At 39.5% G+C, this 25850-nt stretch overlaps 3 protein-coding genes across 4 annotated transcripts in view; 2 read left to right on the forward strand and 1 right to left on the reverse strand.

Annotated features, from left to right (window-relative positions):
* LOC128862584 (adenosine deaminase 2-A-like) overlaps positions 1 to 25850 on the forward strand; it is a 77991-nt gene that overhangs the window by 37914 nt on the left and 14227 nt on the right. The gene's annotated exons all lie outside the window — the stretch shown is intronic.
* Positions 1127 to 19050, reverse strand: LOC128861849 (uncharacterized). The gene is made up of 17 exons (XM_054100224.1): positions 18682 to 19050; positions 18524 to 18628; positions 18370 to 18453; positions 18070 to 18288; positions 16407 to 16460; positions 15816 to 15854; positions 15656 to 15748; positions 13070 to 13132; positions 12906 to 12959; positions 9298 to 9393; positions 6455 to 6550; positions 5397 to 5435; positions 5222 to 5329; positions 5108 to 5150; positions 4734 to 5043; positions 4542 to 4653; positions 1127 to 1241 (listed from the first exon to the last, which is right to left on the reverse strand). Exons 1-17 carry the CDS (start codon positions 18865 to 18867, stop codon positions 1137 to 1139), a joined length of 1806 nt encoding a protein of 601 aa, XP_053956199.1. The 5' UTR covers positions 18868 to 19050; the 3' UTR covers positions 1127 to 1136.
* Positions 22511 to 24710, forward strand: LOC128862585 (adenosine deaminase 2-like). Its single transcript, XM_054101308.1, has 3 exons — positions 22511 to 23660; positions 23719 to 23901; positions 24012 to 24710. Exons 1-3 carry the CDS (start codon positions 22872 to 22874, stop codon positions 24600 to 24602), a joined length of 1563 nt encoding a protein of 520 aa, XP_053957283.1. The 5' UTR covers positions 22511 to 22871; the 3' UTR covers positions 24603 to 24710.

Here is a 25850-nt window from a genome sequence, read left to right on the forward strand (position 1 = left end):
ATGTCGGCACCGAACGCCAAATATGTTTTATGAGGTGCTTTTTCATGGCAAAAATACACCTCGAGTTTTGCCATTGCCTGCCGAGGGGCGATAGCTTTTAGAAAAAACTTTTTCTATGATTTTGGTGTTTTATATATGGAGATTAGAACCTACATTTTCCAAATTCCGAATGTTAGTCACGATGAGTCATGCCATAAGGATAAACAGCTGATATTCCAGTAGAACTAATGGCAACATTTTTATTTTGAAAAAAAAAAACACGAATAACTTTCCACTAAGTCAATGAATTTTTCGTCGTTAATTTCTAATATTAACATTTTTGTGGCATGCATCAAAACATATGTCAAGTATTTCAAGCTACTTACGATTACGCGGAAAATCTAAAATTGAATAGATTCATACGACTAATGCCATGGCTATGGCGCTATAACGGACCTCATAATCCTTTACGGTTATTCCCAAATAATTATATGGGTCAGAACAACTACGGTTACAGTTACGGCTATGGCTAATTCATGGCACCACTAATTGTAGCTTAAGCCTTGGCCAACAGAGTTCTTTGTCAACGTCAAATGTATATGTTTTCTCTTTCTCTTTCTCATTTATACAACATTCCATTTTCTATTAAATTTTCTCATGCCACACTATCCAGGACGCTACACAGATAATACGACACAATTTGCGTGTAATTAAATACATACTAACTGTGCATTGCTAATATCAGGTAAATACCATGTGGGCCGTGTAAGGAATTCATTTGATTCGCTGTTGCTCCTTTGGCCTGGATAGCATTCGCTAATCCATTACCTGAAGAATTTACTCAAAGCTCTACTCCTTTCAAGGGTCTGCTTAACCATGACTTACCTTTTTATACAAAAAAAAAAAAAAAAAAAAAATAGCCATATCAAACTACAAAACAGTTTTGTTTATTGCATTGATGAAAATATTTCGATTTTAATTCTAGTAGTTGAATTTATTTCTTTACAAAAATTAGCGAATTAATTTGTATAAGTGTCTATGTGACAGCTTTTATAAAATATTTAATAAAATATTATATATCTATATAAAATAATAGTTTTCTTGTGTATACAAATTAATTACTAAGTTTTTACTTTTGAAGATCGTTTCTTCCAAACTCAATCACGCGGCCTTGTGGTTCCCGTAAAGGCTTGTATGGATATGGGTATACCCGGCAAATCAGTGCTGGTTTTATCCAATGCCAAAGTCATAGATGGTACTTCCTAAAATTAAATTTATATAATTAGTATTCTAATCGAACTGTAAAAGAAACTTAAATTTACTATTTTACTTCTTTTATATGTGAAAATCATTGCCAACCTCTGTGTGGACATGAAACATCAAGTGACAATTATTTTTCTAATAACGATCGCCACTAGGTAGGCAATGGTAATCTTCCCAGTGTATTTCTGCCGTGAGAAAGTCAAAGTCATAGATGCTTAACTTGACTATGAGGATGCGTTCTCTCTATTGTAATGCAATTTTGAAGGGACTTCCATCCAAAACTGAATTTCACCTTCATATACCTCCACTCACTGGGTCACTAAATTTTTGCGCTATCTGAAAGACATTTTTCATACAGATCCTAATTTAGAGGCAATACTTATTAAAGCGACTGTCGGTCCGTTACCCGACCATGACGAAGTGAGAATAGCGATAACACGACTAAAGAACACCACAGTCGCGGGAGCCGACGGACTGGCATGCAAAATATGGTGATGAAAACATGCCTGCCGATTTGAATTTAAGTGTGCTCTGCCCAATCCACAAGAGGGTGATCCTGTAATCGTTGCCAATTGTCGCCGAATTAGTCTTCGAAATATCACCTATAAGGTTCTATCCAGCATATTGTGTGAAAGGCTGAAGCCCACTGTCAACCAACTGATTGGACCTTATCAGTGTGGCTTTAGACCTGGAAAGTCTACCATCGACCAAATATTCAATACGCCAAATCTTGTAAAAGACCCATGAAGGAGAATCGACGCACACCACCTTTTCGTCGATTTCAAAGCTGCATTCGACAGTACGAAAAGGAGTTTCCTGTATGCCGCGATGTCTGAATTTGGTAACCCCGCAAAACTAATACGGTTATGCAAGATGACGTTGCTCAACACCAGCAGCGCCGTCAGAATTGGGAAGGACCTCTCCGAGCCGAAACGATATTTCAGACAGTGTGACTTGCTGTCGTGTGACTGCTTTCACATTTTGTTGGAAAAGATCGTGCGAACCGCAAAACTTATCAATATTAATATTATCCACCTTAACAACAGCCCTGTTAGTTCTGTCATTTCCAAATTGTATAAAAAAGCAAAGCAAATGAATCTGGTGGTGAACGAGAACAAAACAAAGTATCTCCTGTCATCAAACAAACAGTCGGCGCACTCGCGTATCGGCACCCACGTCACTGTTGACAGTTAATATATGATTTCGAAGTTGTAAAAAACTTCGTTTATCCAGGTACCAGCGTCAAGACCGATAACAATGTCAGCCTTGAAATCCAACGTAGAATCTCTCTTGCCAACAAGTGCTACTTTGGACTAAGTAGGCAATTGAGCAGTAAAGACCTCTCTCGACGAACAAAACTAGCGCTCTATGAGACTCTCATCATGCCTATTCTATTGTATGGCGCAGATGCTTGGACGATGGCAGATTCCGATGAGGCGTCCCTTGGAGTATTTGAGAGAAAGATTCTGTGAAAGAATTTTGGACCTTTGCACGTTGGCGATGCAATAATGAGCTGTATGAGGTGCAACATAGACATAGCACAGCACAGGAGGAGGAAGGCCGACTAGTGCGCTTTGTTAAACTCCGCCAAAATTTCTTAAGCGGTTATCGCGCCAATCAATTAGAAGAAATTATTTAAAGTAACCTCAAATAAGCTACCAAGGTCAATATTTTAAAATATCCTTGTAGGGGGTAATAATTGACGTTCACTCTTTATTCATAGCTTCATCTAAAACCATTTAAACCTGCAAACAACAACTAGTTTTAAAAAATTAAAGGAAGCGGCAGCTTTTATGGACTCGAAAACATGTGCGTTCTCTACTGGCTCGTGAGACCCGCATTACTTTGGCACAATAAGGTTCAGGATATTTTTACTTATTCAGAATCGACCCTGACCTACTCAATACATGTCCGGCATGTGAAGATACTCCGCATGATACTAACCACCTTTGGGACCCAACCAATCAAGATAGCGTGCTACCGTTACCTAGCGTGTGATACCCATATTTAGTTGATGATAAGCCCCTAATAGGTATAAAATGTAGAATTATCGGCGGCGGCCGTAGCCGAATGGGTTGGTGCGTGACTACCATTCGGAATTCACAGAGAGAACGTAGGTTCGAAACACCAAAATTAAGAAAACGATTTTTCTAATAGCGGTCGCCCCTTGGCAGGCAATGGCAAACCTCCGAGTGTATTTCTGCCATGAAAAAGCTCCTCATAAAAATATCTGCCGTTCGGAGTCGGCTTGAAACTGTAGGTTCCTCCATTTTGTGGAACAACATCAAGACGCAAACCACAAATAGGAGGAGGAGCTCGGCCAAACACCCAAAGAAGGTGTACGCGCCAATTATATATATATATTGGTAACCACAGTACAGTGTGAGTTTCTGTTGAGTATTTTATTCTGAGTATTGGATTTAATATGATGGGTAAAGTAAATATGGAACAAAATCAAGACGCACACCCCAAATAGGAAGAAGTGTTCGGCCAAACACTTAAAACGGAAGTGTATATGCCAATTATTTATTCATTTATTTTAAAAGCAAATATCCATGAATAAAGGGTGACGCCGAGATGTCAGTTGTGAATAGTTCCTAGCCGGTACCTTTTCTGTTGCCATTTTTAACATTTGTCAAGTAGAAAGATGTACAATTTTACAAGATAAAACTTTAAGCACAACATATCACAAAATTCGTGATTTCGTTGGTGGAAATAATCGTCCGAGTGAGTCGCCAATTTTAAAGTTGGTGAAAAAATTTCAAGAAACTGGTTCTGTCGAGGATATAAAAAGGACTGGCTACTCAAAAACTGGACGTTCTGTTGAGAATATTACTGCTGCAGCGCAAAAGTGTTGCTGCACAACCTTCAACAGCTATATCTAGATGTTCTCAACAATTAATGAATAAAATCTTTTTTCATATATAATTAAGAGCCTTATTTTGATTGAAAATAGTGAAATCTGAAAGAATGTTTTATTTTAAAACAAAATCTAGTGGCTTGTTTTGAAAGACCCTTTACAATGATTGTTTTGAGTAGATTTGTGATTAGACTGAGTGTTGCTAAGAAACTTTCTTTGTAATAAAGGCCACTTCGGCCCATGTTGAACCAGCATCACTTTTGTTTGAATAATAGCTTCTGAGTTTTACAGTTATTACAACAGCAGTTTGAATTGTAAGCTCTCAGAAGAGTTGAAATATTGTAAATAATCACTCAATACTCAACCGGCATTAAATGAAATAATAAAGATTTATCATATGTATAAAAGAAAATACAAAGAAACAACATTTAGTACGAACCGGATTTGGATTATCGAAATTGAAACCTTTTTCCGCCTTCAAAAGATTCTCTATCGCCACATTGAGTTCGGTCGTATATTTGTGTTTAAAGCATTTTTCAATTATTGAATAGCTGTCGGAATGTAAGTGAGAATAATAAAATTTCAACCTTTTAGAAAATAATAAAAAACATTTCCTAATATGAAAACTTACTCATCACTCGGTGGCGGAGTTTTAAGTGGCTCATCATCTTGATTGTTTTTATTATAAACCGATTTCTCCAAATTTTTCAATTGGCAGCGATCGTAATTGATGCGCTTACAGAACGCTTCGAGCAGGGTGATCGGCTCCACTATCGGCAAGCAATCGGGTAGGCGTGTCTCGCCAAAAACAATATCCAATGCAAGAACATTGAAATTGACGATGCCATCTATTGTGGACTGTATGGCGCCCGGGCAATCTTGATCCTTGACCAGTGCCTCCCATTGTTCGCGCTGTTTAATACAAATGAAATCATCCGCCGCTACAAATGAATTTATTCAATATGAAATTGTTTTTAAAGCCAATTATTTTTTGTTCATAATTACTGCCGCGTGGTATTTTGAATGGTGGTAAATTGCAGCATAGTTTCTATAAGTGGAAATAAAAACAAAATACAAATATTTTCATATATCTAAATCTTCCAATCTTCTGCTTCTTACCTTTGCAATTTCCGGGTCAAGTGGCTTACAACGTGGCGCCGGAAATTTTTCCTCATTACTTTCGTCATCTTCACAAGGAAAACTCGCAATGTCTTTGATGCAAGTATCCTGTATATTGAAATGCAAAAAATGAGAATATATCACTAATGTATGATAAATACTTTGTGCAAAGTACCTCGTCCTTCCTGGGGCATGCTAGAGACCGCTCCATATTCTTTAATAAAAACAATAGTTGTAAGTTAGTGCCGTATACAAGGTGGGGCGAAATTTAACTTCAATTTTGCTTTTGAATAAGTTTTTTAATAAATAAAAATAAAAAAAAAAACAGTTTTGGGTGGCGGAAAGCTTTATTTGAGCCTATTACCTACTACAGCTGTCTAGTTCACAAGGGTCAAATTCCATATGATTGACGTATGACGTAATTTGCAAAAAATTATACATTTTTCGATAGAGGTTTTAGTTTTGCGCCACCTTGTATGTAAGTATGTGTATTTTTGAGTATTTTATATTTATAGATAAAATAAGAGAAATAATAAATAAGGAGGGCAAAATTCATACTGGGCCGAACTTTACACATTTCAGTAAAGTTTAATTTTGGGCTGGCTGTTAATTTTTGAAATCAAACAAATTCGTAGACAATGAGCGTTATTGCTTATAACAGACAGATGGTCAGACGGAATACAGGTATATTAATATAGTCTTTCAGTCAGTCTAATTTAGGTGGGAGCAATACGTCTATCACTTAGTAGAGGTGAGTTTTATTAAAGAAAAAGTATTTAAATGAGCGGGAAAGTGCCCATTTTTTTTAATTTTACTTGGACCGTATTTTATTTTTTTTTTGAATATTTGAATTTGAATATTTTTTCTTTCCTCATAGTAGAGATTTCACGTTTTTGTTTTTAATTTCTTAAATTGACTTTGTAAGAAGGTGACCGATTTCGCCGAGTTTGCGCGCGCACGGACGAACGGATGGATAGGCATGGCGAAATCAGCTTCTCCCATTATTCTGAGCAATTTGTCATGTACATGTGTATAGCTAGCCCAATTCCTTTATGCTGTTAAAATACAACCGTTATGTGAACAAAATTAGAACTACGAGTGCGAGCACCCTTGGGCACAAGTCCACTGGTATAAAAATTCTTGCCGCGAAAGAATTCATTAGAAAAAAAGAAAATAAATAAATGGATGATTTCACACTTCACGCCCAATTAACTGGCAATTTATTATACGTACCCTGGGCTGCCCAATGGAGGGCTGTTCTAAAAATGAGGATTGCATGTTGCCGGGTAGTGGCATCCATTGCGTGGGCATTACTTGCGGTGTTAGTCCCTAAGTGATAGAAGTTGATAAGTTAGCAAGTAAATTGTATGCGTTACGTAAAGGGCCTCTCAAAAGACGCGCCTAGATGTTGTTTTGAAGTAGAACATGCGAAAATTTAGATTCTTTCAGGTTTCACTATTTCTATTCAAAATACGATTCTTAGCAATTTTACAGGCAATATAGGTATACAGGATGCGGTACTAGGTACCGACATCCCCAACATTGTCACAGAAGCCAAGATAACTTGGGCTGTAGAAAATTTCCATCCATATAAAACACCGGGACCAGACGGGATAATCCCTGCGCAACTACAACAAACATTGGACAACATTATGCAATGGCTGATAACCATATTCAGAGCAGCATTACGACTAAACTACGTCCCCCTAAGATGGAGGGAAGTCAAAGTAGTTTTCATACCAAAGGCTGGTAGGAGCTCGCATACAAAGCCTAAAGACTTCAGACCTATTAGCCTTTCCTCATTCCTATTAAAGACGCTAGAGCGATTAATAGACGCCTTTATAAGGGAAAACTTGACCCCGTCGCTACTGGCGAGATCACAACACGCTTACTGTAAAGGTAGATCCACAGAGACAGCATTAAATTCACTAGTTTCAGAGATAGAGAAATCAATAGAGGACAAAGAGTATTCTCTGGTAGCCTTCCTAGACATAGAAGGCGCTTTCAACAACATCCTACCGGAGGCCATAACAAGCGCAATGACTGACTTGGGTGTCGCCGAGGGCCTTGTGAAATTTACTAAACAGTTGCTACTAGGCAGGTTAGTAATTTCGACGTTGGGCCCCTCGACGATACGCAGATCCGTCAGGAGGGGCACCCCTCAGGGCGGTGTACTTTCTCCTCTGCTGTGGATTCTGGCAATGAATCAATTGTTGAAGAATCTGGAGGAAAGGAGACGATGTTGCAATATTAATAAGAGGGAAATTCCCAGATACCCTCTGCAATATAATGCAAAATGCTTTGAACGATGTAAGCCGGTGGGCTGCATCGAGTGGTCTTGGGGTAAATCCCAGCAAAACAGAACTAATCATGTTCACCAGGAAATACAGGTTACCTGTCCTAAACCCCCCTACTCTTGAGGGTATCACACTATCAATTGGGGAAGAGGCGAGCTACCTAGGACTGATATTAGATAGGAAGCTCTCGTGGAAACAAACGATTAATGATAGAGTAAAAAAAAGCAGCCACAGCACTCTATACATGCAAAAGAATTGTGGGGGCAAAATGGGGCCTAACCCCAAAAATAGTACACTGGCTATATACAGCAGTGGTACGGCCTATCATGACATACGGTGCATTGGTCTGGTGGCCAATACTCGAGAAAAGAACAACAGTAAAACGCCTAGAAAGTATTCAAAGAGGTGCTAGTCTCTGCATAAGCGGGGCACTAAAGACTACACCCACGGCAGCGATGAATGTCATGCTGCATTTATTACCGATTGAGGCCTACAGCAAGCAGCTGGCGGCGAAATCGGCACTTAGGCTAAGAGAATCTTCTAACTTAGCCACTAACAGAAGGGGTCACGCTAGAATACTAGACGAATATCCCTTCCTACATCAAGCGACAGACTTTTGTAGCTCAGTAGAGTTGCACTTAAACACATCCTTTACCATAACTTTCCCAACGAGGGAAGATTGGGACAATGGGGTAATGGACAATAAAAGCGGAATCAGCATCTATACAGACGGTTCCAAGCTAAATGATCAAGTAGGCGGAGGCATTTATTCTGAAGGAATGTATGCCAACACCTCATTCCGGTTACCGGATCACTGCAGTGTATTTCAAGCTGAAATTTTGGCTATCAGGGAGGGCCTGCTAGCCCTAAATAAAAGTGTCCTCACCACAAGGGATATAAACATATTTTCAGATAGCCAATCGGCCCTGAAAGCTTTAAAATCGCCCAATATTAACTCGAAGACAGTAAAAGAATGTATCGACGTTTTGACAGAACTATCACAGTACTTTGCAATAAACCTGCTCTGGGTGCCGGGTCATAGAGACATAGAAGGCAACTGCAAAGCAGATGAATTAGCGAGATTGGGGACCACGTTACCGATCCAACCAAACAAAGCGGACATTCCTATACCCTTAGCAACTTGTAAGATGCTTATAGATAAACACACTATCAGTGCTGCCAACAGGCTGTGGTCTCAGACCTTGACCTGTAGAACTAGTAAAATGACGTGGCCGGAATGGAACATGGGCCGCACAAACCGACTGTTAAAACTAAACAGGAAAAAAATGAGAAATCTACTCGGGGTCCTAACAGGGCATTGTCTGATTGGCAGACATGCCAGTAGGCTGGGAGCGCCCTATAACGACTATTGTAGAAGCTGTAACGATATTGAAGAAGAAGAGACTATAGAACACTTTCTATGCGGGTGCATGGCTCTGGATGGAAGAAGGTTCAATATTTTAGGAAAAAGTTCCCTGAATAACTTGGCAGAAGTAGCCAATGTAAAAATAACAAGTCTTGTTAAATATATTAAAGCCACAGGTTGGTTCAATGAGGACAATGTAGAATGAGGAGAGGGGACAGCCCTGGTGGTATCACAATGGGCCTACAGCAGGCCTAGGTGTGTCAACCGACCAACTACGAGTGCGAGCACCCTTGGGCACAAGTCCACTGGTATAAAAATTCTTGCCGCGAAAGAATTCATTAGAAAAAAAGAAAATAAATAAATGGATGATTTCACACTTCACGCCCAATTAACTGGCAATTTATTATACGTACCCTGGGCTGCCCAATGGAGGGCTGTTCTAAAAATGAGGATTGCATGTTGCCGGGTAGTGGCATCCATTGCGTGGGCATTACTTGCGGTGTTAGTCCCTAAGTGATAGAAGTTGATAAGTTAGCAAGTAAATTGTATGCGTTACGTAAAGGGCCTCTCAAAAGACGCGCCTAGATGTTGTTTTGAAGTAGAACATGCGAAAATTTAGATTCTTTCAGGTTTCACTATTTCTATTCAAAATACGATTCTTAGCAATTTTACAGGCAATATAGGTATACAGGATGCGGTACTAGGTACCGACATCCCCAACATTGTCACAGAAGCCAAGATAACTTGGGCTGTAGAAAATTTCCATCCATATAAAACACCGGGACCAGACGGGATAATCCCTGCGCAACTACAACAAACATTGGACAACATTATGCAATGGCTGATAACCATATTCAGAGCAGCATTACGACTAAACTACGTCCCCCTAAGATGGAGGGAAGTCAAAGTAGTTTTCATACCAAAGGCTGGTAGGAGCTCGCATACAAAGCCTAAAGACTTCAGACCTATTAGCCTTTCCTCATTCCTATTAAAGACGCTAGAGCGATTAATAGACGCCTTTATAAGGGAAAACTTGACCCCGTCGCTACTGGCGAGATCACAACACGCTTACTGTAAAGGTAGATCCACAGAGACAGCATTAAATTCACTAGTTTCAGAGATAGAGAAATCAATAGAGGACAAAGAGTATTCTCTGGTAGCCTTCCTAGACATAGAAGGCGCTTTCAACAACATCCTACCGGAGGCCATAACAAGCGCAATGACTGACTTGGGTGTCGCCGAGGGCCTTGTGAAATTTACTAAACAGTTGCTACTAGGCAGGTTAGTAATTTCGACGTTGGGCCCCTCGACGATACGCAGATCCGTCAGGAGGGGCACCCCTCAGGGCGGTGTACTTTCTCCTCTGCTGTGGATTCTGGCAATGAATCAATTGTTGAAGAATCTGGAGGAAAGGAGACGATGTTGCAATATTAATAAGAGGGAAATTCCCAGATACCCTCTGCAATATAATGCAAAATGCTTTGAACGATGTAAGCCGGTGGGCTGCATCGAGTGGTCTTGGGGTAAATCCCAGCAAAACAGAACTAATCATGTTCACCAGGAAATACAGGTTACCTGTCCTAAACCCCCCTACTCTTGAGGGTATCACACTATCAATTGGGGAAGAGGCGAGCTACCTAGGACTGATATTAGATAGGAAGCTCTCGTGGAAACAAACGATTAATGATAGAGTAAAAAAAAGCAGCCACAGCACTCTATACATGCAAAAGAATTGTGGGGGCAAAATGGGGCCTAACCCCAAAAATAGTACACTGGCTATATACAGCAGTGGTACGGCCTATCATGACATACGGTGCATTGGTCTGGTGGCCAATACTCGAGAAAAGAACAACAGTAAAACGCCTAGAAAGTATTCAAAGAGGTGCTAGTCTCTGCATAAGCGGGGCACTAAAGACTACACCCACGGCAGCGATGAATGTCATGCTGCATTTATTACCGATTGAGGCCTACAGCAAGCAGCTGGCGGCGAAATCGGCACTTAGGCTAAGAGAATCTTCTAACTTAGCCACTAACAGAAGGGGTCACGCTAGAATACTAGACGAATATCCCTTCCTACATCAAGCGACAGACTTTTGTAGCTCAGTAGAGTTGCACTTAAACACATCCTTTACCATAACTTTCCCAACGAGGGAAGATTGGGACAATGGGGTAATGGACAATAAAAGCGGAATCAGCATCTATACAGACGGTTCCAAGCTAAATGATCAAGTAGGCGGAGGCATTTATTCTGAAGGAATGTATGCCAACACCTCATTCCGGTTACCGGATCACTGCAGTGTATTTCAAGCTGAAATTTTGGCTATCAGGGAGGGCCTGCTAGCCCTAAATAAAAGTGTCCTCACCACAAGGGATATAAACATATTTTCAGATAGCCAATCGGCCCTGAAAGCTTTAAAATCGCCCAATATTAACTCGAAGACAGTAAAAGAATGTATCGACGTTTTGACAGAACTATCACAGTACTTTGCAATAAACCTGCTCTGGGTGCCGGGTCATAGAGACATAGAAGGCAACTGCAAAGCAGATGAATTAGCGAGATTGGGGACCACGTTACCGATCCAACCAAACAAAGCGGACATTCCTATACCCTTAGCAACTTGTAAGATGCTTATAGATAAACACACTATCAGTGCTGCCAACAGGCTGTGGTCTCAGACCTTGACCTGTAGAACTAGTAAAATGACGTGGCCGGAATGGAACATGGGCCGCACAAACCGACTGTTAAAACTAAACAGGAAAAAAATGAGAAATCTACTCGGGGTCCTAATAGGGCATTGTCTGATTGGCAGACATGCCAGTAGGCTGGGAGCGCCCTATAACGACTATTGTAGAAGCTGTAACGATATTGAAGAAGAAGAGACTATAGAACACTTTCTATGCGGGTGCATGGCTCTGGATGGAAGAAGGTTCAATATTTTAGGAAAAAGTTCCCTGAATAACTTGGCAGAAGTAGCCAATGTAAAAATAACAAGTCTTGTTAAATATATTAAAGCCACAGGTTGGTTCAATGAGGACAATGTAGAATGAGGAGAGGGGACAGCCCTGGTGGTATCACAATGGGCCTACAGCAGGCCTAGGTGTGTCAACCGACAACCACTATACCTACCTACCTAGGTATACAGGAAAAATTCGCCAAGCAGTCAATTCATGCATGCCTAAATATTGAAAGCGTCGAGAGCGTCAATCTAGAAGGTCGTTTAGCAACACTTTGCGCTACAGCAATAATTTCATTCCACAATTATTCACTACTGACATCTAGGCGTCACTTTTGAAAGGCATATATACTCATACATATATACATTCAATGACACTAAAATAGTTGTGCGACATTTTGACCAGTTTGGGCTATTTCGCTTTTGTTTATTTGGTGTCTAATAATTATTTTTTTTATAAAAGTTTAGCACATCAGACAATAAAACCCAAATAAATCGTATTTTTTTAAATTTGTGTCAAAATTATGAAAATGATCGAGACTCTGCAAGTTTTGACCAAAATATTCATTTTTTTAATAAGCATTTTTAGAATAATTTTTGCTATGCAGTTTTATAGCCCATGAAGTTTTAAATAAAAAAAACGCAAGTTTCCATGGATTACAAAATACCAATTGACTTCAGACAACTTTTTTTGCTGGTAGTGTCACGCATTTTCTTGTATGCAAAGTAAACCCGACAATATTTTTTTTAATTTGATGTGTCATAAAACGGCATACCAACAATTTTTGTAGAAATTTAAATTAAAGCCGTGAAATTGTGATGAAAAGTTTCTGGAATTTTCTAATTTTTCTTGTACGTTTGAAGCTTGGTTTTAAATGGGGTTTGTTAAGCAATGATCTATACTTTTCTAAAAAAAATAGGGACATTCAAACACAAAAAAATGTTAAAACTGGTTGTTATGCCGTCGCTTGTCGGGTGCTGTGCATACTATACACATATGTATGTGTGTATGTATATATGTATGTATGCACATGTAAATATTTTGTAATGCAATTAACGAAAATTACCGGCATCCTGAAAGGCTGTCCCGGCAGACCCTTGTAGCGTGTGCTGCTCATTGACTACAAATACTCACAGTTTGTTATTTACAAATAAAAAAATATACGTTTTTATAAAGTACTAAATTTGGCTATAAAAATATTTTCTAAAAAAAATTTTTTTAAATACTTACTGCTGGTGGGCGGTGACCGCGTCTAGGTTGCTCATATGAAATATTGGAGGCATCTAGAGAATACTGAAGAGTTGTTTGAATGTAAAGTAAAATGAAATGCAATAACCGCCTAAGTGGACTCAACAAATTTTTTAGTTATAAAGGCCAACATATTCGACTAACAAAACTCAATATTCGTGTAAAATGAATGTTTTCCTAGCAATACTTAAAAAAAAAATACTGATATGGGTATTTGTATAATAACACTGGGCAACAAAATACGACGAAGAAAAAGATAAAAATGCGGTGTAGCAATAAAGAAAGGGAAAAAGCTGTAGATATACGACAAAACGTCATTTTCTTCTGAGCGAGAAACTTCTTCTTGGTCTCAATTTGATTTAAATTGAAAAAATATTTTAACTCAAAATTTACTATAAATATTGTCTTTAATACTAGAACTTCCTCTATGAATTTTATTTATTATTTTATGATAATATTATGGTTTTTTCTAATTTCATGTTTTAATAGTTTTCTGGATTATTTTGAATTCCCAGTTCCATTTTTATGATATACCTATACACTCGTGTACCTACCGGTCAAATTACCGGTCGCTATTCGTCTTAAATATGAAAACTTCTCAGCAACTATTTCAAGCCGAAATGAAAATATTTGGTATTACCATTTCCCATAATTACGAATGGACTTGCCACTTTTCTAATCTAAAAAAAGTATTAGCTGCCAGAATAAACATTATTACCTACCGTGCAAGTAAGAAATGTCATGTACACATTAATACTCTTATATTATATATAGGGTTTTCCAAACAGAGGTGTTATTTTGATATTCAAGGAAAAATGCTATTTTATGTTTATTTTATTATAAAGAAGAAGGTATGCTGTTAATAGTGGAAAATAACATCAGACAAATGACCACCACGACCACCCTTACAGAACAATATCCTTTTCAAGAAATTTTCCATAACCGAATTACAAAGTGGCTGCCCTATGTCCTCGATAGCCTCACGAATTCCGTCTTTGAGGTCTTGAATCGACCCTGGGCTGTTGGTGTAGACCTTCTCTTTCACGTGGCCCCAAAGAAAAAAGTCACAAGATGTTAAATCACAGGATCTCAGTGGCCAATTGTGATCACCTCTTCGAGAGATAACACGGTCCGAAAACTTTCTCCGTAAAAGATCAACGGTTTCGTTGCTTGTGTGGCACGTAGCGCCGTCTTGTTGAAAATAAATGTTGTTCAGATCAACCCCATCCAATTCCGGCCCTTAAAAACCGTTAATAATCTTTCGATAGCGCAATCCATTCTCCAATAACACCTGCTATTGGAAAACCCTTTATTTAACCAAAGTACTTATACTAAGCAATATCGACTACAGGATGTTCCTCTTTTGGGAACTCACCAAAACGGCTTTACACATCTTCAGGCCAGTATATCACCAAGCGGCGCGAACGAGTAGTTTGCACTTCGCACAACTTCAATAAAAAACCTTTTAGCAGAGGCTGGCCTATCAACAATTGAAGAAAACATACATCAAATTCAAGCGGGACTCATCCCTAAACATCTCTTCCGCTCCAACTCAATCATCGGCAAAGGCATCTCAAATATAAACTGATCCAAAAGCTCAACCGATTCTTCTGTTATGCATTTATGCATCGAATATTTGGAATCGCCAACAAGCTAGATTTATCCAATCTGGTGGTGAGCTACTAAGCAAAAAACCCACAATGGGGGATAACGAAAGTATCTTGTGACCTCAGCCTATCCAAATTTACAAAAAAAAAAAACAAACTACATTATCCGGAGCATTCCTTTTCATATTCCATTAGCGCAAGACATACTATGAAGCTGACAATTGGACTTTGTGGTGCACAGATCGCCCAAAATCTAATAACGTACCAGCCAGCTTTGCAGTGGTTGATATAAACGGATAAACTCTACGGGTGCATACTTTGCCGGACTGTGCATCTGTTTTTACTGCAGAAGCAGTCGCCTTTTGTCATGCTATAAACATAGCTTTGGAAAATAATTGTAAAACTCTCATATGCAGCGACAGCAAATCTATTCTAAAAGCAGTTCTAAATCCTCTATCCAATTCATCCACTATTAGTAGAATAAGGGATACGTGCATTGGCAAGGAGGCTACCTTACGCTTGCTTGCATACCAAGCCATGAAGGAATTCACGGGAACAAGATGGAAGACAGTGCGGCCAAACAAGCCTCCTCAGCACCGATAACAAAAGATCCCACATGCGAAAAGAGAGATATGCTGTCAGCTATTAGACGATAACTCAACACCAAAACGAAACTTGAATGGCTAAACTACATCCACCGCCACTGCACTACCATAAACCGTCTCTTGCCGAGCTAGATTTTTCTTTGTCTAATGTTGTTTTCATCGCCTTCTTTAAGGATATGAATATCCTCTCCAACACGCATATATGTACTACATAGATTACTTCACCTAACTGCATTGCTAGATACCAAAACAGAAGACTTTCATCTACTCGCGAAAGCTCCGATTAGAATGAGAGTTGAAAATGCTTCATTTCTTATGATTCTATGCCTTGGTATTCTAAAATAAGTAATACTTACCCGTGTGGATGTCGGTGCTCGTGAGGGTTGCCTCATGGGTGATGATTGCGCCATTGGTGTAAAAAAAGACGATAACTCTGGATCCATAGTGGACTAAAAGGCATATAAACAAATTGGGATACTTTTTTTTGGAAATTATTTATTCATTCATTCGTATTACCGGGTGCCTTGGCTGTATGCTTGAGTACTGATCGTAAGACTGAAATATATTTCAATAAGAAATAGTTAATTTTTTTGTGTTTTATTGAAAAATCAAATTAAAGGCATTCAAACATTAAGTAGCAGGAGTCTCAAATTTTCCTGGAAAACATTTCTTTGCAAAAGTTAGGAATGAGAATACTGAATACGAATCTGGGGTCAACAACTTTTGTCTTCAGCAATTGAAATCTATTCGACTGTATTAGGTGTTGCCTTATTCAAAACGTTTATGTAAGGCTGTGGTATTTTAAGACTGAGCACATATTTTTGGCTCATTCAATCTAAATGAAATTCTTGAAAAACTATTCTAAAATCCATTTCTGGCACTGCTGATGCCTTAATTTCAGCGCTAGATCCCAATAATGTGAGTACTAAAGTGCCAACAAATTTACTCAGAATTCGTTATATGCTTCGCAAGCATTAAACTTTCGTGTAATGCGCATTTTACGGTTTAGGCACTTAGATTGAATATTTTACTTGGAAACCCCGCTACTATATGTTTGTAAAAATAGTACTCTGTATTGAATTGTGCGAAATATTATCAAACATTTACCGAACGACGTGTCGGCGATGATGGATACGGACTACTTGCAGCAGCAGGGCCAGCCTATAAATGGAAAAGAAAATTAATAAAACAAGTTCACATATTTAAAATCAGTTGTATATGAGTTTTTTGGCTAGTGTATGCGTGGGTATTTCCTTGGCATTAAATGTAATGATTCTCCACTGAGCGCACGAAGCATAAACAATTTTGCTTATATAAAATACCTTTTTTAAAAGCTATTAAATATTGAGAAAGATCATAGATCAGGAAAGTCCTTTGGTTAGACATTATAATATCGTCTTAAATACTTTTCAAGGGTTTGCATATCAGTAATACAGTATCTACATCACATTGGTAAAAAAATTTTGAAAAGTTGAATGTAAGCGTCGAAAAATGTTGTTTGATTTATAAATAAGCTTTCTGAAACTGGATTCGCAACGCTCCTTTCATTCGAACTTTTACTAAACTTCAAGATTTTAACTGTCTCTTGAGAAAAACCCTGCATATCGTTGTTTGAAAATACGACTGTTATATGGAATTAGTTTATTGGGAAAATCAATAACTGTCGATACTTAGACGAGACGATTCATTTTCTGACAACACATTTGGTCGGCCGAAAACCGATTAGTCCTTATGAGTGTGACCTGTCAGCTAGCAAATCGATCAGCCACGATGTTCACTATGCATTAAAGCAGGTAAAGGAACTTGTTTAGTCAGCGTGACAATAGAAAGCCTTAGTCAGCGTGGGACTTTAACGCAACTAAAAAGATCCCAAATCCGACGATATATCTTACAGGGATTTAGCAATTACGTTTAGAAGCCGTCATGAGAAGTAAGCTCAACCGTCAGTTACATTCGTCTGCTGTTCATCTTATCAATATGGGAGTTGTTCTTCCCGCTGTGTTCGCCTAGCGTCATTTCTTTGCCTCCAATTAATGTGGCGAAGTTCCACCGTGTTGCAAAAGCTTGCACCTCTCTCCACTTTTCATTCGCATCAAACATTTGTGAGACTTGACACCAGTTTTGTTTGCTAGGTCGTTGCGTTCCTTAGCGAACCCTTTGCAATAAAAGGCCACACGTTCGGCAGTCTGCTCTTTGTCCAAGCATTCTAGGCAATAAGAACTACCAGCCAAGTCTAGACGATGCAGATGTTTTGGAAAATATGCCCGCTTAAAAGCGGCGTCAGGTAAAATCAACGTTTGCGACAGATCCACTTGTTAATCGGTGGGTCAACTTATATGTCCAATGTCCGTTTGGTGACTGGCCCCAAAGAAGAAGAGAGGATCGATACCCAATTTCGAGCATCCTCGTTAGTCGTCATAGACCGTTGTGTCTAAATTTAGTATAGATGTGAGAAAACCCATCTAAGAATGCCTAAGTATGTATGTGGAGGGAATATATAAGTACAAGTCTGCTAGCCAGATCACCTCGACTCTCTGGATAATTAAGCTTAAGACAACGAAGTTTTAATTGCGACTTCTTTGTTCTGAAACACCGGAGCGTTCAAGTATCTTTTGCTGGTGGTGTTTGAGGTGTTTTGTCTATTAATAGCAAATTGTCATGCCCAAGTACTGTTGTGTGTACTGTGTACTATCAGACTAACTGAGCGGTAGATATAGACGTTTTGATGAAATACTTTGTAATCACAAACTTTCTTTGAATTTTCTCTTACCCCACCGGTTGGACAGAATGATGAGAAATTTTGCGTGTTTTGATCGAACGACCTGTTGTAATTGTTTGGGGAACCAGCGCGCAATCGAGCTGTCTGTTGTCTAGTCGGTTGTGGTGGTTCTGGATCAAATTCATCATAATCTACGCTCGGATCAAGGGATTGATAGAATTTTTTCTCTTCCTCATCTTCACAGCTGAAGTGATCGCAACCAGCACTTAGCTAATAATTGGAAAATAGTTGTATTACTTTATAATCTCAGTAAGCATTAAAAATGTGTGCAAGAAACTCTTCCTTTCATACCCTCAATGGGTTTGGACGCGCTGTTGGTATATCGATCATGCTCCAACTGCGATGAAGCCCATGATTTACGCTTTGATCGGAACTCTGAAGAAGAGAATCACATGCTTGAATATTCAAATGATATTTAATGAAATACTAACGCAACATTTATTACCGAAATTTTTTTTCCACATGCCATTGCCGGTGACCTCGGTGATTGTATGCGTTTAAAGCCACCATAACATGAGCTAACTGGCATCCGCGCATCGGTATCTGAATACTGTTCCTTAAATGAGACATGGAATTTCTAAGCTATATTATTTAAAGCCACACCTGCTCATGTTGAGTCTGCTTCTCCACTTCAAAATTACATGCGCGTAAATCTAGGGCTGGAAAGTCCAGTGGCCGAGGCGCACGCCGCATTGAAGACACTAACGTTGGCAACACACACTTTGATTCGCTGCTGTTCCAAATAAAAAATTCAAGAAAGCTGTACAATTGAAAAATTAATTTGTGCATTCTTGTTCGTTTCAATCTCTAAACCTACTCCTATGTGGGGATCGAAGCGGACGATGATGCCGACGAGCACTTTGGTCACTTCTGAAATACTAAATATACCTATGTTCGCAATGTAAAAATATAAAATTTTCTGGCGTAGTTTCGATATTTTGTGAAAATATTTCTTTCTTATAATTTTGAGAGTTGTCAGCTCTTGTAACCTTTGTCAATATTGAAAATATTGTGTTGTGGAATTGTTTTTTCTTGGTTTTGACAGTTTTTAAAAGAAATTGGAAGTAAATTTTATAGTTCCCGTATTGTATTTCTAATGTTGCTTATTTTTACATATTAAGTGTCCGAAAAAATCAGCGCGAAAAAGAAAATTCAATGAAATGTCTAATTGTTTGTTTCGAAAGCTACAGCAGTCAGGGCTCTCTTATTTACTCTTAAGTGAAATGGTTGAAGTACTACTCTGGTACTCCCTAAGTGATGAAAACATCAACAAAGTGGAAGAAAAATTGATCAGCAACCGCAAAGTGACCATCAGAAAGCTGACAGGCGACTCGAATGGACTGCTTATAAAACCGTTGTATCATAGTTCATGATTTGGTCCCAAAGGACCTAAATTTCATGCAAAAAAGGGACCAAGTTGATATCCCCAAATACATAATTTCGAAGGCTGACTCAAACGCATTATTACTAGAGACGAAACGTGGGCTTATGAAGACGACACGCAATCCAGGCATCTGCCGAGTAGGCGAGTAAGTTGAGAGCTCCGAACGAACCAAGACTAAATTGATCACATCGTTTTCAGCCAAAAAAGAAAAGGATACTCACGGATTTTAATAATGAATGGTGTACAATACACCACGAACTTTCGCCAGAAGGTCAGACAGTTAATAAGGACTAACATTTGGGTGTTGTGAGACGTTTGCGTCAAGCGATTCGCCAAAAAAGAAAGGATTCGTGGGAAAAAAACTATTGAATTTTACATGTTGATAACGCACTTTCGCACAGTGCCATCATTATTTGTGAATTTTTGGCCAAGAACGAAACGAATTCATCCACCATTCATAGAGGTCACCAGATATAGCTCCCTGCCACTTTTTTCTGTTCGATCGAGTTGGAAAACCAATATGGAGAACGCGTTTTAATAGAACAAAGGAAGTAATGAAAAAATTGAGGGCGGCTCTGATGGCTATACTGAAAATAGAGTTACAGAAATATTTCGAGAGTTGAATCAAACGCGGGCATAAGTACGTTGCAGTTGATTCCTCATGCTTTGAGGGCACTAATATCACTTTTTCAGGACTAAACTTGTATTTTGCATTTTCTGAATATATTCCGAGAACTATTTGATCAGAGTGGTATATCCAACCGATGCCGCTCGTCAATACTCAAATACATTAACTCCATACTCTATGAACTATTCGTGCGTTTAGCCCTATAGCGATCTACAAGATGTTGTGTACGAGTAAATGATTTGAGTTTTTAGGGCTCACATCATTGATTTTCGACAAAATCATCATCACCAGTTCCTGTTTCTTTCATCGGTGTATAGGACCTCAAGTTCGTGCAAATATAGTGCGCTAAATAACTGTAGCACAAGGACTTGTTGACGAATAAATTATCAAAACTAGTCAATAAGTCGCTTTGCAATGCACTGTACTTATATATTTTTTGTTCCTTGTTCACTCCTCTCGGGAGCATAGGGCCTCGACAAGATTCAGTCTTGTGTTCGGTAGGTAGGTGATTAGCCTGCCGCTACCAGTCCTAAGTGGCGGGAATGCCCACCTGTCGTTGCTTAGGAACAACGCCTTCTTATTGATTGGAACGCCATCTGTGTGTCAAATTTTTCTGGCAGAAGGATCGCACAGATGGTTGAGGACTTCGCTAAATTTCGTGTGCCTGCGCTATTACCGCGGTCGCCCGTTTCCTCTTGCTGGCGCCACTGATGCAATATATAACTGTGTGTTTTTCTTTATTTTTTGCTTTTTTTAGCGATGCAATGCAAATAATGCGCAGACTATTGTGCGGGAGTAAGTGTATGGAAAGGATAAGTTTTTGGGGTTGAGGAATGGAATTGGAGGAATTTTTTGTTTTGGTTTTTTTTTGAAACAGGGAAAGTACATAAATTTGGAAAACCTCTGGGTTGGCAGGCTAGTGCACTTACGGTAGACTACCGAGGCCGTCACTGTACTTATAAAGGGTTTTTCAATAAGGGCGGGTAGATATTGAAATGAAATAATTGTGTGAGTTATTGACAAAATTATTTTTTTATTTGAAAGGCGCATATATGCCATTAAGTGTGGAATATGACATCATTCAAATGCCCATCTCGGCTTCTTACGGTGGAACGGATCCGAGTGGTCCAATTTTCAATGACTCTTCCGCATAGATCCGGCTGAATTTGAGCGATGGCCTGTGTTATGTTCACCTTTAGAGCATCGGTCGATTGTGGTTTATTTGCATAGACCTGAGACTTCAAGAAACCCCACAGGAAAAAGTCTAGCGGGATCAAATCGCATGACCTTGGTGGCCAATTCACATCACCCCTGCGAGAGATAACCTTACCCTCAAATCGTTCATGCAGAATGTTAATCGTGGCGTTTGCTGTGTGGCACGTAGCGCCGTCCTGCTGGAACCACATGTCGTCTAGGTCCATATGGTTCAATATGGGCCATAAGAAATTGGTTATCATCGTTGTGTAGCGCTCGCTGCTGACGGTGGCCGCCTCACCAACGTCGTTTTCAAAAAAGTACGGGCCAATGACGCCGCCGGCCCAAAATCCACACCAAACGGTAACTTTTTGAGGATGCATTATCTCCTGGTGAACCTCGTGTGGATTGGTGTCGTCCCATATACGGCAATTTTGTTTATTAACACAGCCATTTATCCAAAAATGCGCCTCGTCACTAAAGATGATTTTTCGCCCAAAACTGGGGTTCTCTTCCAAACGATTCGAAGCCCAGTCAGCGAACAAACGGCGTTGTCTATGGTCATCAACTTTGAGCTCCCGGGTCAGTTGGATCTTGTGCGGGTGTAGGCCCAAGTCCCGACGCAAACTTCGCCAAGTTGAAGTTGAAGTCTGCGAAAGGCCAAGTTCTTGTGCACGGCGAGGAATAGACTGCCTCGGGTTCTGCTGTACACTTTCACGGACCGCGGCAATGTTCTCGGCTGATCTTGCGTTCCTTGAACGTAAGGGTGTTGGCTGATTGTTTACTGACCCAGTCGTCTCAAATTTGGCCACCAAATGTTGAAGAGTCGACTTTGAAGGGCCACCACGTCTACCGAAAAATGGGCGCAATGCGCGCAACGTTTGCGTTAATGAATACTCATTTTGATAATAAAGTTTTATCATTTGAACGGGGTGTTCAATCGTGTAACTTGCCATGATGATTTGGCATAAACAACTGAATAATAAACAAAAGATTTGATTGATGTCACCAAAACAAAATAGCTGCCACAGGGCGCCAAAATCGACCCGCGCCAATTGAAAAATCCTTTATATACATATATCATATTTACCAGTATTATTTAACATGTTCAGGGAAACTCTTTTATCGATTCCCCATTTCGATATGTTCGTACGTATGTACGAGTGCCAGCTCCTTCAATATTAATAAATTTTTTCATATTGTAAACCAAAACAATTTTTCTAATATTTCTGAAAAATTAAAAAAAAAAAACAAGGACAGCCGCTCGTGCAAATTATATGTAGTTAAAATAATAAATGTTGCAAACTTTTGGCACATATCTGTGCGCTTCCTGCAGCTACCCAGATCCGTTAGACGCAAAAGATCTGCGAACCTCGTTCAGAGAGCTTAGCGACGAAAACAACCACACACAGCAACGGTCAAGTCGATACTGATTAGCGATTTGTTCTTACAGATTTAACAATTAGCGAGCACACACAGAGTATTTTTGTATAAGTCGAAAAATTTCTGAGAACGAGCTAGGCAATAACCTCAGCTCACTCACCCAAGCTCAGTCAGTTTGTAAGTGTCGGTTGAGCAATTGCGACGATGGCCAATTTCTGTTGGATTCGAAATCTGGCCATACTTTTGATATTGGCGAATTGTTTGGCACTCGCGCTGCTGTTACAGTTGCCGGCACTGAATAGTTTTACCTCACTCGCGGAACGTATGCGTATTTACGAAACGATGCGCGCCAACATATTGGAGAAGGAGGCACAGGGACAACTCGGTGGAAACGTGTGGCTTAACGCTAATGAAAGAGTGGTCAATGAGCTGATTATGTTGGAGAAGAAATATGAATTAGAGATGAGTATGAAAAATCTAAGTCACTTTCAGGTGGCGCAACACTTTTTCCACTCATATGAGAAAATTAGCAAAACGCCGCTCTTTCGGCTCTTGCAAGCTATGCCAAAGGGCGGCGTTTTGCATGCTCACGATATGGCGCTATGTAGCAGTGATTACTTGCTATCGCTGACATATCGTGAGCACTTATGGATTTGTGTATCTCAAACTGAGACAAACGAGTACGAGAAATTGCGCTTCTCTTTGTTGCAACCGCAGCGCGAACAGACTTGTGAGTGGTTGCTTTTGAGTGATCTGCGACGAAGCCAGCAGAGTGATGTTGTTGATAAAAAGTTACTGGCGCGATTGACTATGTACCCGCGGTTGCACTTTCAAAATGAGGATGCAGTATGGAGGCATTTTCGTAGCATATTCCGGCTTGTTATTGGGCTGTTGACTTATGCGCCTATATGGGAGGAGTACATATATAGAGCGTTGCAGGAATTCCATGCAGATGGCGTGCAGTATCTGGAAATACGATCTGTGTTGCCAATAGTAAGTTCGATACCATTAATCGCTTTTCTTCGACACTCTAGCTTCTCTTGCTCGACAGTTGTACGATCTGGTTGGCGGCAACTATACTATTTTGAATACGACATTCGCAATGCGCAATGCTGGGTTACGTTTTCGCGCGTCGTTTCCTGACTGGATTGGTTCGCGTCTGATCTATGCACCTACGCGAAAAGTTAGCGACGCTCGTTTTGTCGAGTATTTGGGCAATGCGCTATTGCTAAAGGTTGGTAAATTGGCATTTGCTGATTGAAGCTCGAAGCAAATCAGCAGGAATGCTACATCCAATTTCGCTAAAATTACCCGCTCTCATTTATATGCTTTGTCTCTTCGCAGTCTCACTTCCCTGACTACTTTGCTGGCTTCGATTTGGTTGGTTACGAGGATGAAGGTCGGCCGTTGCGCGATTACGCTCGTGAATTACTTGCTGTACAAGATGAAATTAACTTCTATTTTCATGCCGGCGAAACAAATTGGTACGGCACAAATACCGATGCAAATCTTCTCGACGCTGTACTACTCGGCACGAAACGCATTGGTCACGGTCTGGCGCTGCTAAAGCATCCTGAGGTGCTGCGTTTAGCGCGCTCACAAAATATTGCCATTGAAGTGAATCCGATATCCAATCAGGTGTTGCAGTATGTTAGCGATTTGCGTACACATCCCGGTGCAGTGCTTTTTGCGTCTAATTATCCGGTTGTAATTGCTTCGGATGATCCATCGTTTTGGAAAGCCACGCCGCTGTCGCATGACTTCTATGTGGCATTCATGGTGATTGCGTCGCAGAAATCAGATCTTGGCATGTTGAAGCAATTGGCTTGGAACTCCATTGCTTACGGTGCATTTCGGCCGATTGAGAGGGAGGAAGCATTTGAAAAATGGAATTATAGGTGGGAGAAATGGATTGCCGGCATTGTTGAGTCTTGATTGAATTGCACATACAAAATGTATATCTCGTAAAAATATTAAATTTCGTAGTTTGCAAGTTACGGTGATGATCACAAATAAAATTGTATTGGTGTTGTCTTGGTCAAATGGTGTTTATATATTCCTTTTAGTTAAGTAACATCTATTCCCTTACCTTTCTCAATAGGAATCGTAGAAATTTTAAAGAGAATAACATTGAAGTATAAACAGCATCGACAAGGTTGTATTTGTCGTCAGATTGGTGGTGTAGTGCCGTCAAAAAGTGCTGAGAATTGATAATTTAAAAAGTCCGTTCAGAGGAATTGTCAAAATTCTAAAACAGATGAAACGGTAAATAAAGATTATACGGGGTATGTCAGGTGCCATTATGATTTCACGCTACTAAAGTCGCTTTGGTCATATAGTCGCTTGCAAGATGAGACATGTGGTAAAGTGCATTGTGGTGGTGAGAAAATGTCGATTTACTTATTTTTATCGATTTTATTTTTATTCCAATTATTCTCCATTCATATTTTCACCCAATGAAGGTTATAGGGATTTTTTCACGATAGAACTCCCATCACACAGCCCCCAGGACGCGCCACCACTCTCATTCGTCACTAATAATCGAATATTTGCTTAAATTTAATCTAAAAAATCTTAGTTTTTCCTATTTCCCACTATTTATAGCACACTCTAGACTTCATAATCCGCATAAGCTGTTCAACTATGACCCAAATGCAAAGTTCAAAAACGGTTTGAGATAGAAAATTAATAAAAATAATTTTGCTTGATATTTTTCTGATTGGTTGTTTTGATTTTATTCAACGAGTCATAACAACGGATGCCGAGTATTGTATTGTAATATTTTGGTTATTAATAAAAAATTATTTTCTATGAAATTATTGTTTGTAATTCTTTTATATACATATCTTAAATCCCTCAAAACTACTCCTACGCGAGCGGGTTAAAGCCAGTTTATTTATAATACTAGAAAAAATTCTGGCTATTTTCCCTTTGATCCCACGAGATTCGGTTTTACGTTGCCGGAGTGGACAGAGTTTATATCCGGCCAAAGACGGGCAAAGCATTAAATAAACATATGTGCATATGAATAATCGGCGCTTAAACCCATTATATGTGTTTGACCGAGCTTCTTCTCCTATTTGCGGTGTGCGTCTTGATGTTGTTCCACAAATGGGGGGACCTACAGTTTTAAGCCGACTCCGAACGGCAGCTGTTCTTTATGGGAAGCTTTTCCATGGCAGA

Source organism: Anastrepha ludens, chromosome 4, assembly GCF_028408465.1.
Source record: "Anastrepha ludens isolate Willacy chromosome 4, idAnaLude1.1, whole genome shotgun sequence".
NCBI lineage: Eukaryota > Metazoa > Arthropoda > Insecta > Diptera > Tephritidae > Anastrepha > Anastrepha ludens.